Source organism: Schistocerca piceifrons, chromosome 4 (assembly GCF_021461385.2).
Source record: "Schistocerca piceifrons isolate TAMUIC-IGC-003096 chromosome 4, iqSchPice1.1, whole genome shotgun sequence".
NCBI classification, from domain to species: Eukaryota; Metazoa; Arthropoda; class Insecta; order Orthoptera; family Acrididae; genus Schistocerca; species Schistocerca piceifrons.
Window position 1 is genome coordinate 604,286,217 of NC_060141.1, and position 17,198 is coordinate 604,303,414.

At 43.0% G+C, this 17,198-nt stretch overlaps 1 protein-coding gene across 4 annotated transcripts in view; it reads right to left on the reverse strand.

Annotated features, from left to right (window-relative positions):
* Nucleotides 1-17,198, reverse strand: part of LOC124794874 (protein pellino) — a 451,201-nt gene that overhangs the window by 352,795 nt on the left and 81,208 nt on the right. The window contains exon 1 of one of the 4 annotated variants that reach the window (XM_047258556.1): nt 9,715-9,951. The exons of the other annotated variants lie outside the window; for them this stretch is intronic. Within the exon in view, the coding sequence (XP_047114512.1) occupies nt 9,715-9,725 (11 nt within the window). The 5' untranslated portion in view covers nt 9,726-9,951. Of the gene's footprint in view, nt 1-9,714; nt 9,952-17,198 lie in introns of those variants that run through there. 4 annotated transcript variants of the gene reach the window in all.

Here is a 17,198-nt window from a genome sequence, read left to right on the forward strand (position 1 = left end):
TGCCTTTTCCGAGTGTACTTCCGACCAAAGAGGAATTCTGACTGCTGGAGTCGGTGGTTATTGTTAATACTGCCTTTTGAGTTCATGTGGTAATATTTTCTCAGAAACTTAAATCCCTCGACATACTTCTTTAGAAATCAAATGCCAGTTTTCATAGATTTAGCTTTAAAAATGCTTTAATAGAAGGAAGTGTTTTCAAAACCACCGAAACACTTTTTATTGCTAACCGAGAAGTCAATTATCAGTTTTCATAAATGTAGCCCTAAAACTGCTTCAATAGTACTTTAATAAAGATTTATTTTTAAAAATCTTTGCCGGCTGAGCGGTTCTAGGTGTTTCAGTCTGGAACCGCGCGACCGCTACGGTCGCAGGTTCGAATCCTGCCTCGGGCATGGGTGTGTGTGATGTCCTTAGGTTACTTAGGTTTAAGTAGTTCTAGGGGCCTGATGACCTCAGAAGTCCCATAGTGCTCAGAGTCATTTGAACCACTTTTTAAAAAATCTTTCACTACTTTACCCCCTATGCTTGACTTCCCAAAAATTCTGGAACACTATTTTTTTTATTTTTGAGCGAGTAATAAAACCAAGTTTCGTAGTTCTAGCTTCAAAATTGACAGTGGCAAATTTCCTACAAGGCCTTTCATCCCCTTAGGAGTGAAATTTCGAACAATGCCTTCGTAAGCAATGCCTACGGTATAAGATCCAGACCCTCTCCAAACTTCGAGTTTCTATTCCCTGGGCGTTGATCATTCAGTCAGTCAGTACATTTCCTTTTATACGTACAGGGATAAACAGCCCCCAAACCCCAAAGTGCTTCAATTGTTTGTTAAGTTTTTCCTTCGTGTATACTCGACGTCACAAAATGTGTGTAAACACACACTTTCACAAAATTCACCTTGGTTTGGGGTCGTGACTAGCCTTGTGGCAGAAGAGGCTGACAACTGCTTAGCATACCAAAACGAGATCCGAGCTTCCTCCAGATTACGCGGGAGAGCCATTCATTTCGAGACGACTACTGGCCTAGTTCCAGCAGGGCGGCGCACCCCCATTAGTCAGTGGCCGGCCGCTGCATATGGCACAGACATAACGGCACAAATCAGGAGCCAAGCTCAACTGACCCACTTCCTGCGGAACTATGAGAGGAATAAAAACAAAAGAATCTAGAATGATCAGTCGCAACTTCACTGAATCAATTTGTTCCCCCTCGGTAAACTGCAGAATGTTAAATCACAACTGCTTGAGTAATGACCGGAAATAAAGTCCATTGTCCAAGCACTTGCAGTCACCAGATGACTGGTTTTGTCTTTAGATTGCGTCCGCTGTGCTCCTCTAGTAATGAACACACAGAGAAGCACGCACATGGTCCAAATTAGGGGCCTCACGCAGGCAAAAAAGTGAATGACCGTCTTCCCGGAAGATCCGAAATGAAAATTCTCGAGCTGAGAGGGTATGTGATGTAATTTCGGGGACTGCAAACATTAAGTAAAATTTACAAATATCCTGACAGTTTGAGCCCACTTATCAGTACGACGCTGCACCCCCTCTAGCCTAGATACATGCACAGAAACTGTTGGGAAAGCTGTAAAAGCCGTTTCAACTTCTCAGGCAGGCTGGCCCACATCTGTTTTAATTGGTCATTGATACCCTGCGATGGAATTGACGTCCCAGTTGGTCCCACACATCATCTATCGGGGACATATCTGGGGATCTTACTGGCCACGGAAGTAGCTGAATGTCACGCAGACTGTTCGTAGAGACACTTGCCATGTTTGAAGGAGCACTGCCCTGTTGAAAAACTGCACCAGAATTCTGTCACATGAAACAACACAAGAGAACGCAGGGTGTCTGATGTACAGTTCTGTCAGCGTTCCCTTCGTAACTATCAGCTGCGATCTGAAGTCATAACCGGTGGCTTCCCACACCACTGGCGCGTGTCTCCAAAACGATTGGAAGATTGGGATCTCTCCACAGGTCACCGCCATACTCGCCGACGATTGTCATCTGGGCAGTGCAAAACCGCATTTCATCGCTGAAAACCGAGCGAGGCGGCGCAGTGGTTAGCACACTGGACTCGCATTCGGGAGGACAACTTTTCAAACCGCGTCCAGACCTCCTGATTTAGGTTTTCCGTGATTTCCATAATTCGCTTCAGGCAAAATCCGGGATGGTGCCTTTGAAACGGCACGGCCGACTTCCTTCTCCATCCTTCTCTAATCCGATGGTACCGATGACCTCGCTGTTTGGTCCCCTTCCCCAAATCAACAAACCACTGCTGAACACAATGTGACACCATTCATCAGCAGTCCATGCTTCCCTATCATGGCACCACTCCAAATATAGCCCTGTGTGTTGTGGTGTTAATGGCCACATACGCATGGGACGGTAATTCCCTAGTCCAGCTGCTACCAGTTTTCGAGCAATGTTGCATGGAGTCCATTACTTGTACTCGGATGGCCGGCGCAAATGTGAAAGGGCTACGATGTGTTTGGTGCAATCCTCCCTGTGTAGACAAGTAACTGGTATCTTGTTGAAAGGTACGCCTGTCCTCTCGTCCCCACGCTGATAACACTGAGTTACTTAAAACGTATTGTATCTTGTCGCGGTGAGGGCATTTAACGACGCATCACAGGAACAAGATGCTCTTGCTACTGTCTTAATCGCCGAGCCATCACGGTCATTTGTCTTCGCCAGTCAAGCTGAAGCATGTGAACAACGCTTTTGGTTTTTACTAGCGAACAATACAAAGATGAAGTTCGAAGATTAGTGTTACAAAAAAAAGGAAAAATAGGATTTAACGTCCCATCGATGACGAGGTCATTAGGGACGAATCACAAGCTCGGGCAGAGGAAGGAAACATTCGCCGTAAATCGCCTTAAACGATTTAGGAACATCACGGAAACCTAAATCGGGATAGACGTTGGCCGAGGGGGATTTGATGTCTTCTACTGATCCATGTCGCTTTAGAAGTATAGTAAGTCCAGGAGACAGTTCAAAACGCATGTCTATAAACGACCTATTCTTGTGCAAAAACCTTTGAGAAACTACGCGGACGAAAACAAATACTTTCCTAACAACATAGTTTTAAATAATTAACTACCCGATTTTACACTGAAGTGACAAAGTCACGGCATACCTCCTAATAACGTGTTGGACCTCTTTTCACCCGACACTGTGCAGCAACTCTATGTGGCATGGACTCGCCAAATCGCTGGGAGTTCCCTACAGAAAAACTGAGCAGTGCTGCCTCTACACCCGCCCATAATTGCGGAAGTGTTGTCGGTGCAGGATTTTGTGAACAAACTGACCTCTCGATTATGCCCCGTAAATGTTCGATGTGATTCATGTCTGGCGATCGGGGTGGTCAAATCATTCGTTCGAATTGTCCAGTGTGTCATTCAAGCCGGTGACACAGTGCACTGGAGTCCATACAAATACCATCGTGGAATGGCTGCAAATGGTCTCCAAGTAGCCGAACATAACCATTTCCAATCAATGACTGGTTCACTGGACCAGAGGACCCTCCACGTAAACAGCGCAAACCATTATGTAGTCACCACCAGATGCCCAGTGCCTCCTTCACTACTTGTGTCAACGGCTTCGTGGGGTCTGCGCATCACACAAACCCTACTATCAGCTTTAACCACCTGAAATCGGGAATAATATGATCAGGACGTAGTTCTTCAGTCGTATAGAGTCCAACAGATATGGTCACGAACCCAGGAAAGCAGCCGCAGGCGAGTGGGGCTGTTAGCAAAGGCAGTCGCTTCGGTCATCTGCTGCCGTGATAGCTCATTAACGCCAAATTTTGCCGCATTGTGCTAACGGATAAGCTCGTCGTACGTCTCACGTTAATTTCTGCGGTAATTTCACGTAGTGTTGCTTGTCTGTTAGCACCGACAACTACGCACCTCAGTGTAAGCTTATTAATCCCATTTCTTATGCCTAAAATTAGTTATCGTTTCCATTTGAAGAGACACTAAAGTGTACTCTACATACTGTTAAAACTGAAAGCTACTTATTGCACATTCCCTACATCACCGAAAGCGCAATTCAGTTTAGAATCTTACACGGCTAAATTGTGAAACTTACTCACTCTAAATTAGGTGTGACGCGTTACGGTACGATAGGTCTAACCGTGCTCCGTAAAGAACGCCCTTGTGCTACAATCTGATGCAAGCAGTTGTAAGGTGTCAGTTCAATGTTTCACACCTCCACCGGTGGCTCAAACGAGTACTTCTAACATTAGAATGTGTTCTGCACTGGAAGCGTCGGCAGAGGAGGAGGGGGGGGGGGGGGGGTGCGAGCGGGAGGGCGGTGTGTCAGGAAGCTCAGGCGAGAGACGAGAGAAAAATGGCGATTGTATAGTTTACGAGAGAATAATAATCACACTACGTTTCGCAAGAAACATGAAAGCTAAAATGCGATCCAACCACAATGATATCGCAGCAAAAAATTTTTTAATTTGTTACGAACGTCTGTACAAAATACAAGCGTGGATCAAAAAGTAATGCCTCCTGTGTCAACAATAATCTTTACTACTGTATAAAGCGAAGCTGTTCGACGTTGTTACCAAAAAAGTACTTGAGAAAAGTACTTGATTGATTTACTTCGAATTTTTATACGCTACTGTAATGAATATAAGGACGGACATATCCTATGTGTTTTTCAAATATATAAATACGTGTGTTACAGATAAAGGCGAAACATTTTTTGTAACAATCTCGGAAAGTTCTTGATCGATTTACTTCAATTTTTTACTGACTGTAAGAAAGAAAATGCTGTGCCGTGCCATGAAAATGTGCGGTTTCGATTTCCCTCGCGCAAAACGTTTCAACTACGATAGGGGGGCATGTAAACTATTAGACAAATTGTTTCTCCCACATACATTCTTTCTACACATTCGAACAGAAACTGTATACACAGCAGCGTTCTGTCTTGTAGTTTTCTTCTTCGCAGTCATTTTTACAGAAAAACAGTGAAGTTGTATTTATGGCTTACTGGTTTTTGATCAAAATACTACTACGGAATAAATGTTCAGAAACTTTGTAATCTTACCGAATCTCAGGTTAAAACTATGGGAAATAATGTCATTGAGGCTACGATCCTCACACTGCAGCAGCCGGAGAGATGTGTCTCATACCTCCTACACATATGACCCCAACTGCCTTACCATTCATTTTAAGCGAATTCAGCTCCTAATCAAAGTTCCGTTTGCAATAAGAATAAACAAAGCTCGAAGTCAGACAGAAGGGTATAAGGACACAGATGGGTGCGGAGGGAGATAAGGATGTATATCGAATTTATATACACACACACACACACACACACACACACACACACACACAGCAACGCTATACCTTTGCTAGTGAACATATAAATGAGCAATTAGTATAGATAATGGCGCCCTTTACACAACCCTATTGCTCAACATAGTCACCATGCATTTGTAAACATTTGCACCATCATTGAACCCAGGCTTCAAAACTGGTTTGTAAAAACTCAGGGTTTCACCTCTTGCTCACAATTTTAAGGCTATTTTAGCCTCATACAAGTCACCGAATCTGTAACCATGTGGGTTGTCTCGCATAGGTCCAAACAGGTAGAAGTGAAAAGGGCCCAAATCAGCGTTGTAGGGTGCATGAGGCATCACTGACCAGCTCATTATTACAGTCTCTTGGGTTGTGAAAGAATGAGGTGTGGGGACACTTACTACTGTGATGAAGCTTGATAATGCGAACTTTAAGTGGTCTCTTCTTTCTTATTTCCTCCTGACTTTTCGGAAATGTGGTCACAGGTTTCGCTGTTGATTGTGAACTTTTAAACTGTTTGCCTCCACAGTCATTTCATCAGTACCTCTTAGGTCGGCGTATGTGACAAGTGATGTCGGCCGGCCGCTGCGCGGTTTATCTGCATGTTCGTTTCTCCGTTACCCAATCTTCACGGAACGTTGCTAACTACAGCATTCCCGTACCGTTTCTTCGTGGATGGAAACAAAACAGCTTTAAAAATTATGGGGGCAAGAAGCGAAACACTGAATTTTTCCCAACTGGTTTTCATTCCTAGGTTCAACGAGGGCCGAAATGTGTACAAATATATTGTTTCTATGTTGTACTATAGTTGTGTGTAGCGTAGAGAACATTTCAGGCTATGATCTGTACAAATCCGCAGTGTTTTTTATGACAAAGGAGAAATCCATGTTTGTTCAACAGAGCACATAAGACATATCTCAGTCGGGAAGAAAGTAAGCAAGCAGCATCACAGTAAGAAAACGTATCTGAATGGGCATTGGAAACGTATAATATTACTGAAAAACTGAATCAGTATTATCGAGCAACGCGGTTGCTACGTAACTGGGGAAGAGTAGATCAAACAAGGTAGTAATCACCAAGATACACGTGAGCCTTGGGCGAGAGAAAAATCACAAACGACGATTCCGAGCTGGCGAAGTACTAACAGGCGTCCTGCGTGTAAGTGACGAGGTTAAGTGGTATAACTGTCAAGAGGTTAACTTGTGAATTTCGTACTCGAGCTTCAGATAGAGCTGTCGCGTATATGACACTGGACCTACAGCCCACGTTATGTGGACTTCCACCGTCTGGAACCGTCGTTACCGCCCGACGCCGCTCAACAACCGAAAGCTGTTGCAAATACCCAGACAGCCAGTCAACTCTCTCCCCAAAGAAACCTATTAAATGATTGGAATACCGCATCATTAATCAACCGGCATCACAATGAAAAATAACCTACGGTCTTCAGTAAGGAAATATGATTGTGGAAGGTACCTGCGTCAATCCTGTCTAAATTTTTCATCAAGCATGGCGCTCTAGCCATTACGCCGCGATTTTCAGATTTTTTTTTAATCCTTCAAAATCGTGTGCGGAAGAGGTGTTATAAAATGAATCGGCGAAGAAGGCATTTATGGTAACTAAGAGTAGTGTCTGATAGGACACGAGGTAAGAAAGGGGAATAGCTTCCAGGATGTAATGTATGGAAGTAAAAGGAGTAGTAGTTTGTCAGGCGAAGAGCGAGAAGTGATATGGTAAGATAAGAAAATGAAATGGAAGAAAACAAATAGGGAGGAGAAATGCATGGGCAGTGTTGATATCGTGACAGATACCAGCTGTTGGACAGAAGAAAAACGGCAGGAATACGACAAGAGGGAAACTACGTTGGTGGTAACAGAAAGCATTTATCTCCTCTTGAAAGAAGAGTGGTCTTTGGTAAGACACAGGTTGCAGGTAGTTTGTTCCACAGTGGTAGGGCTGAAATAGGAAATGTTTTAGTGTTATGCGAAAGTACGGCCAAGACGTTGCACATATTCGATCTGGTAATTGCTATGGAATCGGGTACTGATGTCACTAGCTACTAAGAAATCGATTAAGCGAACACAGCTGGTCGCTTCCGGCCGGTGAGCACAGGAAGGACTGACGTGATCGAACACCCGACGTTACACGTTAGTATCTTACGTAAGCATTCATAGCTAGCTCGAGCCGTCATGAGATTCCACTATTTGTGCTGTGTTGAATTACATCACAATTAAGACATTTGGCACGACTCAAGAGTGGATAATTTTAGGGTTCCGTACTTCAATTGGTAAAAACGTAACCTTATGGGATCATTTAGTTGTGTGTTAAAAACAGTTTTTCTCAGGAATGGGTAGACGTATTAAGTTGAAATTTATGTCACATATTAGGTCTATAATCTCTTAGTGTTGTAGAAACGTTAAGCTACCAAGTCAATGTAATCAGAGACAGTCAGTAAATACTATGAGGGCGTTGCAAAGGAGGTCGTGCTGAGAAACAATCGTTAAGAAAAAAATGATAAATTGAGCAGTTTCCGAGTTGTTTAGCATTAAAGTTAGGCAATCAGGTCGACGTGTGTGCAAATTTAAGCAGCCTGCCAGAGACAATGCCACCAAACTTTTGCTTCGTTTAGTTTCCTCAAACCGAACTAAAACAGCTTTTGCTCACCCAGCTTAAATTTACCACTTTCGACAAAAGCACATTTAACCGGTAATGAGTATTTGAACAAGTGTTGACTCATGGTCCCACAGGTGTCTAGGCGTTACCGCATTTTAACGCGTGCTAGTGGTTGAATTTGCACGTGCAACGACCTGACTAGCAAACATCAATGGTAAATAACTTGGAAAATGCGCAACGTATCAACATGCGAAACATTTTACTGTTTTTGATGGGATAATTTGATGCCGACATGAAGTACTACTGGAAGAAATCTGTAACGAAAATCTTAACGCGCAGTACAAAACATGATCCTTCGGTCGGCTTGTGTAGCGAAGCAGTCTCATGAGTCAGCCAGCTGACTGAAGCTCTTTAAATGACGTGCCGCGCCGCGACTTCCGAGGCATGACTTGGCAGGCAGGACAGCTACCGGAAGCAGCGGCAGATTCAGAGCCGCTGTCTGGGATAACGGGGTCGGCGGCGGCCGTTGAAACCGCGCGTGGGAGTCAACAGCTGATCCCACAACCGCTAGCCAAAAGCTTGCGCTCCGAGGACGCTGCTGCGTTTACCGAGCACACGTCACACGACGACGTAGTTTTACATGTTGTATATTAACTAGAAACCAATAGTCCAAGAAGTGCTACCGAATGACTCGTATGTAGCTTATACGTGGGTGTGGCGGACTTAGGGAATTCCGCTTTCGAAACGTTCTTTACGACGAAGCTATTGCCTGCAGAACGTGCTTGGTGAAGTCATCCAGTGAAATGCTATAGCAACAGAAGCAGACTATCATTACAGAACTAAGATTACGGGCCATTAAGGTACATAAATTTATGCGATAAACCATGACGTATGAACCAATAACAGTTATGTTGCATTAAGCACTAAACTTTACTAAACAGATGTTACCAATAAAGGCTAACTATCCACGTATAAAGCTAAAGGTACTTTTACCGATAATGAAGAACATAAACATCTGTTCGATACTGACAATATGCGGCATATCATCATGTTTTACATTTTGTATTCACACCTGATTCCACAGTTACGTATCTGCTGAAACGGAAGTGCAGAACAGACGCTAGAAGAATGCAGCAGACCCTTATGATACTAGAGATGTTAACTACAACAAATTCGCATCCCCACCAACCGCTTCTTTTTCATCCGCGGAAGCTTAATTTGTACTAGAACCAGATTTCGTGCAATGAGCAACAATGAAAGTTGCTCCACCGAAAGTAAATGCTTTACACTTGCACCAAATTTTAAGATTGGAAGAGCGAATTTAACATTACGTTACGGTATCATTTTATGGACTGTGGTGAATTACTGTTTAAAAATGTCGTCAACCATACAATGTTCGCTGTCAATAGGCACAACCAATAAAACTATTTCAAAATAAAACATCCCATTTACTTCAGATTTCCTTTGGCGCACTGTACCGTTGTCACAAAAAGCACAAGAAATTTTGTGCAGCAGGACATGCAGCAACCTGACGAAATCTGATGTTCAATTAGAATCGAAGTAATATATACAGATAATTGTAATAAACAAAAATACACTGTCAGGTGACGACTATATTACTGTATTATTTGTAAAAACACTCAAAAATTCAACCAGTTTTGTACAATACATAGAGGGAAAAAACAATAACTGTGCCATATTATGCCACTGTCAGCTGCACGTAGGCCGTCTCTCGGCAATCATTAAAAACAACCAAGCGCGAAAAACAAAACAACATGACGGCTGGGAGCACTCACCTCTTCACCATCTTTCTCACGAAATGCTTCACTACCCCCGCCGTGGAAAAAGCCGATAGCACTACAGAAGCAGCAGCGCGAAAAACACCATACCACGACAGCTGAGCAGACGGGGACTCGGGCGGCGGTTCATAATCCACACAGTACACAGTTGCTCACGCTTTAGCCGTGGAACATCAAGTAATCAAACGCACCAAACAGTCGAGAAACCTGGCGAAGCACAGCGGCGGAGTGGAGTAGTCGGTAGACAGCGCGGGCGAGTGGCGGGGGAGGGGAAGAGCAGCAGGAGGTAGGGCGGCCCGACATCTAGCGTCACGCCCGCGAACCAGCGGCGCGTAAACAAGCTGCGGCGGAATAAATGGCAGTATTTATAGAGGAAAGGTATAATCAAGATTTGGCTAACAAGAAGTTCGGAAAAAAAACAACCTTAGCACAGAATCCAAATGTAATTGAAGGTTGAAATACGTAAACAGATCCCAAGTTAAATGTAATATACCGTAATTGAGTCTAACAACGTGAAAAAATTTGATGTCGACATCAGGAATAATCTCGCCGAAGAGTTACATGGAACAGTTTCCGAAACAATATGTACAGCTGTATCAAGTTGTGTAGACAAGGAACGCCTATTACCATTTCCTTCGGTCAGCATAATGCAGTGCGAGAAGTCCTCTTCATGGGATTGTTCCAACGAAGTCTTAACAAGGAGGGATCTCCAGTGGGTGGAATCGACTTTCTGAAACCATCTGCACGGTGATGGTGGTTAGGGTCCTAGGTATCTCACTAAGCAGCCACTCACACTGATGGGTTCACGCTTGTGACTAATCGGCGAAAAAAATTTCCTAATTTTGCGTGATATTCTAGAGCCTTTAACAATCTCATTGAGTGGCATTGTAGCGAAGTGGTTAGCATATGAACATAACGTGCAACACTTCGTGTGTTCTAATCTTCTCAGTTCCTTCAAATTTTTTATTTTTAAATTCTTATCGAAATGTCTTTGATCACTATTCTTTTGCAATTAACTGGTTTAAATGAATCTTTTAAAAATTTAAAACGCTTGTATATTTAAACGTTTGAAAATACCGATCTATCTGTTAAAAGATGAAAATCTGTACCGACTGTCTAATGGAGTCAAAAATATGTTTTTTATTATGTACAAGATGTAATTTTTTAAAAATATAATCGCCTTAAATACATTTAAAACAGAAATTCCTGTTGCACTAAGGAGAAAATAAGACGCATGAAGATTTAAACGAAAGAACGAATTACAAATAAATTCGCAACATTAGGAATACAAATAATGAATGCAATAACAATGACAAAAATATATAGTTAAGCGGAAAAATTATGGCGGAATTATCTCAAAAAATTATTAAAATCATAAAAATGATAAAAAAATAAGAGCAAATGTTTATATGACAATTGAAATTACGTGATAACGGGTTAGAAATTAAAAATACATTTAAACCAGTTAACTGAACAAAAAATGATGAAAGTAATTAAGAATAGAACTGAATATATCTACCGAGATTCGAACCCCCAACCTTCCACATACCAATCTGACACGCTAACTACTACGCTACAACCCCATGTACGGGCGCATTTGAAACTGCCTGTTTTAAAGCTACAGAATATCACGGAAAATTACCAAATTTTTTTTGGTCTATTACTCGCAAACCGGGGCCCCAATCAGGGTGAATGGATGCAGCTGAGACACCTGGGAACCTGTCCTACATCAGTGTATATATTGTTTCAAAAACTATCCCACCACTGGGGACCTCTCCTAGTAAGTAACAAAGTCATAGATTTGAAGTATGTAGCGGATGTTTGTGTTTTTCTCTGAAACCTTATAAATATATCTCTCCGTAGTCTTATACGGGAGAGAAAAAGGCGTTACTGTAAATGGCATTCAACATATTTCTAGCACATTCGGAGTTCCGCCGTACAGTCCATTTTTTAACCTCTCTATCATGATACGGTGCTAACGAGGAGTTACAGGAGGAATAGACCCTGACTGCTAGCGGTACCTTTCTTCAGATATTACCTATAGTTTTGCTACATGGATTATGCATTATTTCCCCTCCCGATGGTACAACTAGACGGTGTTTAGCACCCCATATCTGTTTTTCAGGTATAGTTCGTGATGGTGCCTCGTTTTCATTCGACGGTTTCCGACATATCTGTACGAACAATAAAGGACCGACCCCGAAGTTTCAGAAAAACCAAGAACAGATGAGGAATATCATGGACTAGTAACATTCAGACTTCTATACTTAGGCGTTGGACTGTTTCTTGATGATTTTCGCAGTGCTTTACCTCCGTGTACTGCATATTGATTACGGCCTGTGGACAAGAGGACTTGGCCGTGACATCTATGTGGGAGTTTGTAGCGGCGCTTTCTATTCAAATGCTGGTAGTGGAAAAATTCGTCGTGTCAGAATTTAACTTTTAAGGGCTGAACATGCGGCATGCTACAGATGATGATCAGCGATCACTGGACTGCTTACTATGTCCTGTGTCCAGCTCTGCATCTCGCTCCTGTCTCTCGTAGTGTAAAGCGATAATATGAATGTGGACATTCACAGAATACGCTATTTATGAAAAGCTCCCGGGTTTCCAGCTGAGTGGCAGTGTTAAAATACCGTATTTTTGCACTACCCCCCCACCCCCCCAGGCCTCACCGACCAACATCGATACCTCTCCTCAGTGCAGCTTTCCGTGAAGAATGGGCTGCCATTCCCCAAGAAACCTTCCACCACCTGGTTGAACGTATGCCTGCGAGAGTGGAAGCTGTCATCAAGGTTAAGGTTGGGCCAACACTATATTTAATTCCAGCCTTACCAATGGAAGGCGCCACGAACTTTTACGTCATTTTCAGCCAGGTATCGAATACTTTTGATCAAATAGTTTATCTTGACTTTTTCCGGGAACTGTCAAATGTCCCGTACATATGTACGAACAGTTCCATTTTCACACATGATTTTCTCCGCTTCTTCAGAACCGAACACCAGGATTCTTTTGTCAAGAACAGACCCATCGTCAATGAAATAAAAAGAAAAAGAAACCATGTCTTCGTTGAGCAGAATCTCTGAAGAAGTGCTATACGTTCAATGTCATCCCAAAACCTTCCTTTCTTGCATTACACAATGGATATTTGCGACGAAATCGAAACCTTTATCTTTCAAATCATTAAATCCCCCTTAAAAATTTGGAATAATAGGCACTGTCTTTTCTTCGTGGACACACTTCCTGCAGCTGTGCGTAAGTTTCTTAATCTGCTTATTTGGTTCATCAGATGGGCAATGTTGTTGCTGTTCAGCCATGATTCTGCCATTTGCAGTTTTTAAACGCCCTCGGCTCTTACTCTGTTTGCAATTCATGCACAATCAGTTCGCATACTCGTCAAGATTCTCTGTACACCCAGTTGCGGTGACTACAGTTGCGAAAACGGTGCTTCCCCTTTCCTTGCTTTAATTATTTCCATTACAGTGTGTAGGACTGAAGTAGCATAAGCCTGCGAAACTATACGGAAATGAAGGCTGTCTGCGAGGACACTGCCTGACGGTGACAATACATCCGCTGCTGATGAACGACTGGCGTAAAACAGCAGGAGGGAAGGCCTTGGTCGGTAGTCCGCCGGTACCTGCGGCACCTACGAAAGGGTCGGAAACACCAAGAATGGAAAGCCCCCGTATCCTCTGCGGAGAACGTCCTGTATGACAAGACTGTTCATAGGCTACCTGAGAGGTGAAAGCTGCCAAGTTCATGCTACCTTCAGTTAAAGCTTTGTAGTGACTGAGTGACCTCTTTACGAGTGCTTCGGAGTAAATATTAGTAAAAGTGATTCAATAAAATGATCATGGACATAATTTCACGTAACGTGAAACAAGCTGATTTCACATTATTGCGAGAAAACCACACTGAAATCAATCTGGAAGAAATTCGGATATGTATTTGACAATGTTGACTGGAATACTCTCTCTCAAATTCTGAAGGTGGCAGGGGTAAAATACAGGGAGCGAAAGGCTATTTACAATTTGTACAGAAACCAGATGGCAGTTATAAGAGTCGAGGGACATGAAAGGGAAGCAGTGGTTGGGAAGGGAGTGAGACAGGGTTGTAGCCTCTCCCCGATGTTATTCAATCTGTATATTGAGCAAGCAGTAAAGGAAACAAAAGAGAAATTCGGAGTAGGTATTAAAATCCATGGAGAAGAAATAAAAACTTTGAGGTTCGCCGACGACATTGTAATTCTATCAGAGACAGCAAAGGACTTGGAAGAGCAGTTGAACGGAATAGACAGTGTCTTGAAAGGAGGGTATAGGATGAACATCAACAAAAGCAAAACGAGGATAATGGAATGTAGTCGAATTAAGGCGGGTGACGCGGAGGGCATTAATTAGGAAATGAGACACTTAAAGTAGTAAAGGATTTTTGCTAGTTGGAGAGCAAAATAACTGATGATGGTCGACGTAGAGAGGATATAAAATGTAGACTGGCAATGGCAAGGAAAGCGTTTCTGAAGAGGAGAAATTTGTTAACATCGAGTATAGAGCTGAAGATTAGATGGGTAGATCTTATAACTAATGAGGAGGTATTGAAAAGGACTGGGGAGAAGAGAAGTTTGACACACATCTTGACTAGAAGAAGGGATCGGTTGGTAGGACATATTCTGAGGCATCAAGGGATCACCAATTTAGTATAGGAGGGCAGCGTGGAGGATAAAAATCGTAGAGGGAGACCAAGAGATGAATACACTAAACAGATTCAGAAAGATGTAGATTGCAGTAGGTACTGGGAGATGAAGAAGCTTGCACAGGATAGAGTAGCAAGGAGAGCTGCATCAAACCAGTCTCAGGACTGAAGATCACAACAACATTTAATGACTTCGAGATATAGTGGCTTGTTTTGCATGCAAAAGTAGTGTACACCAGACACAAAGCTGATACTGCAAATTTGTTTATGTATGCGTGCAAGTATGCCAGGCAGGAGAAAGTAGGGTAATTACGTTTTTAAATACTATATGAATCTGAAGGAAGCCGCGACGAGAACTCATCAATCTCAGGAAAGACATTTCCTTTTCGAAGCTATGCGTAGAAATGAATTTCTAGAAACGATACAGTCTTTTATTGATGCGGGAGCGAAGTACGGTGCAGCGAGTGCCACAGGACTGCTACCTCATTCAACCATCAATTCGAGAAATTTAAAGGAAACCTATCTTCTGCGCGAAGCTGTTTTCAGATAGATAAAGAATGATTTCCAAGATGTACGAGTAGTAGTAACAAATAGTCGATTTATGCAGTGATTCATATCGTCGAATGGACTATATGGACGTGACTGCACATTATACTGACACTGGAGGAGGAGGAGGAGGACTTTGGGATAGTGTGTTGTGCACTAGAGATCTCTAAAGGGACATTAAAAACCTAAAGAAAAAACAGAACATGAACTGATACATACTACGGTCGTATGATTTATTCGGTACTGTGCTAAACGCCTTATTTGCTACCGAAAGGTCCGAAGATTGTAGGAGCACTTCGTCAACATAAGATACTCTCGTGTCACCGCACATCCTCCATACTGTGTTGGAGCACACAGCTAGAAGAGATATTAATGAACGCGATGACACATGTATAGTGACTAATAAATTATTTTTTAAAAGATCTGATCGCCTGCCGAAGTCGTTGAAAGAATACGTGGGTGTACGATGCGTCAGCAGACTAACATGTTTGAGTCAGTTAACTTGCAGTCGTTCCTAATTCTTTCAGTTTTGTGCGAGAAACATGCTGGAAGATGTAATAAGTTTTTGACACCATTTAAAAATACCTCCTCTGATCTTGAAACCTCCAAAACAACACGGCTTTATCTACATTTATTGTGGATGTTTAAACTGCTCTCCTTTCTAAGAAAAAAATCACAATGGTGAAACCCCGTTTTTACTGGATTTAAAGACTACTTAAAGTCACTTTTAATAGCTAAGTGGTGAAGAACAACGACGCATCAGCCTTAACATTCTGAAATGCTAAATACAAAAGCATAAAAAAATTTCATGACAGTGCCGAAAAAATGGAGATATAAAGGAAGCTTGGAACTGTCTCAAAGTCTTCACTATTCAAAAATAATGAGAAGATCTCATCTGAGATTCCCGCAAAAAAACAAACCTGACCAATTTTACGACGAATCTGATGTGTCTGAAGGTGACTAAGAGACGTTGGCGTTGCCGCTATTCAAATTTCGAAATATATCAAGATAAACTTTAATGCGAGGAAAGCAGCGACCTGATAGCCTGGTGGCGCGGACGTGAAAGCATGTATCCAAACATACTCCTGGAAATTGAAATAAGAACACCGTGAATTCATTGTCCCAGGAAGGGGAAACTTTATTGACACATTCCTGGGGTCAGATACATCACATGATCACACTGACAGAACCACAGGCACATAGACACAGGCAACAGAGCATGCACAATGTCGGCACTAGTACAGTGTATATCCACCTTTCGCAGCAATGCAGGCTGCTATTCTCCCATGGAGACGATCGTAGAGATGCTGGATGTAGTCCTGTGGAACGGCTTGCCACGCCATTTCCACCTGGCGCCTCATTTTTTTTTTTTTTTTTTTTTTTTTTTTTTTTTTTTTTTTGTGGTTTTAGGGCGCACAACTTCAATGGTCATTAGCGCCCTGACTACTCTAAGAATGCACCGCGAGGCACAAGTTGACCACAACAACTAAAAGGGAAAACACGATAAAAGACAGACGGACAGGCATAGGATTAAAAAACAGCATCATCAAATGTCCTTAGCGAGGTGTGTCAAATTGATAAAACGAAGAACACGAGCAGCTGCTCGTGGGTCATCCGCTAAAATGGCATCGAAAGTATTTGGCAGGTTAAGATCGAGGCGCAGTGTGTTAAGATCTGGACAGGACATTAAAATGTGTCTAACCGTCAGCAAGTGCCCACATGGGCAGAACGGCGCCGGCGCAGCCGTCAGCAGATGGCGATGGCTGAACCGGCAGTGTCCAATTCTTAACCGGGCTAAAACGACCTCCTCCCGCCGAGAAGGGCGTGAGGAGGACGTCCAAGCCACGGGAAGAGGTTTTAAGGCCCGAAGCTTGTTGTCGGTAAGTGCAGCCCAATCGGCATGCCACAGAGATAAGATGCGCCGACAAATCACCCTGCTAAAATCGGACGAAGGGACGCAACAAGAAGCTGTTCGAGGCTGGAGGACCGCAGCCTTGGCCGCGGCATCTGCAGCTTCGTTCCCAGGGATACCGACATGGCCCGGAACCCACATAAAGCTAACTGGAGAACCGACGTCCACCAGCTGCTGAAGAGAGCGTTGGATCCGGTGTACGATAGGGTGAACCGGGTACGGATCACTGAGGCTCTGGATGGCGCTCAGGGAATCTGAGCAGATGACATAAGCAGAATGTCGGTGGCGGCAGATGTAAAGAACAGCCTGGTAGAGGGCAAAGAGCTCAGCTGTG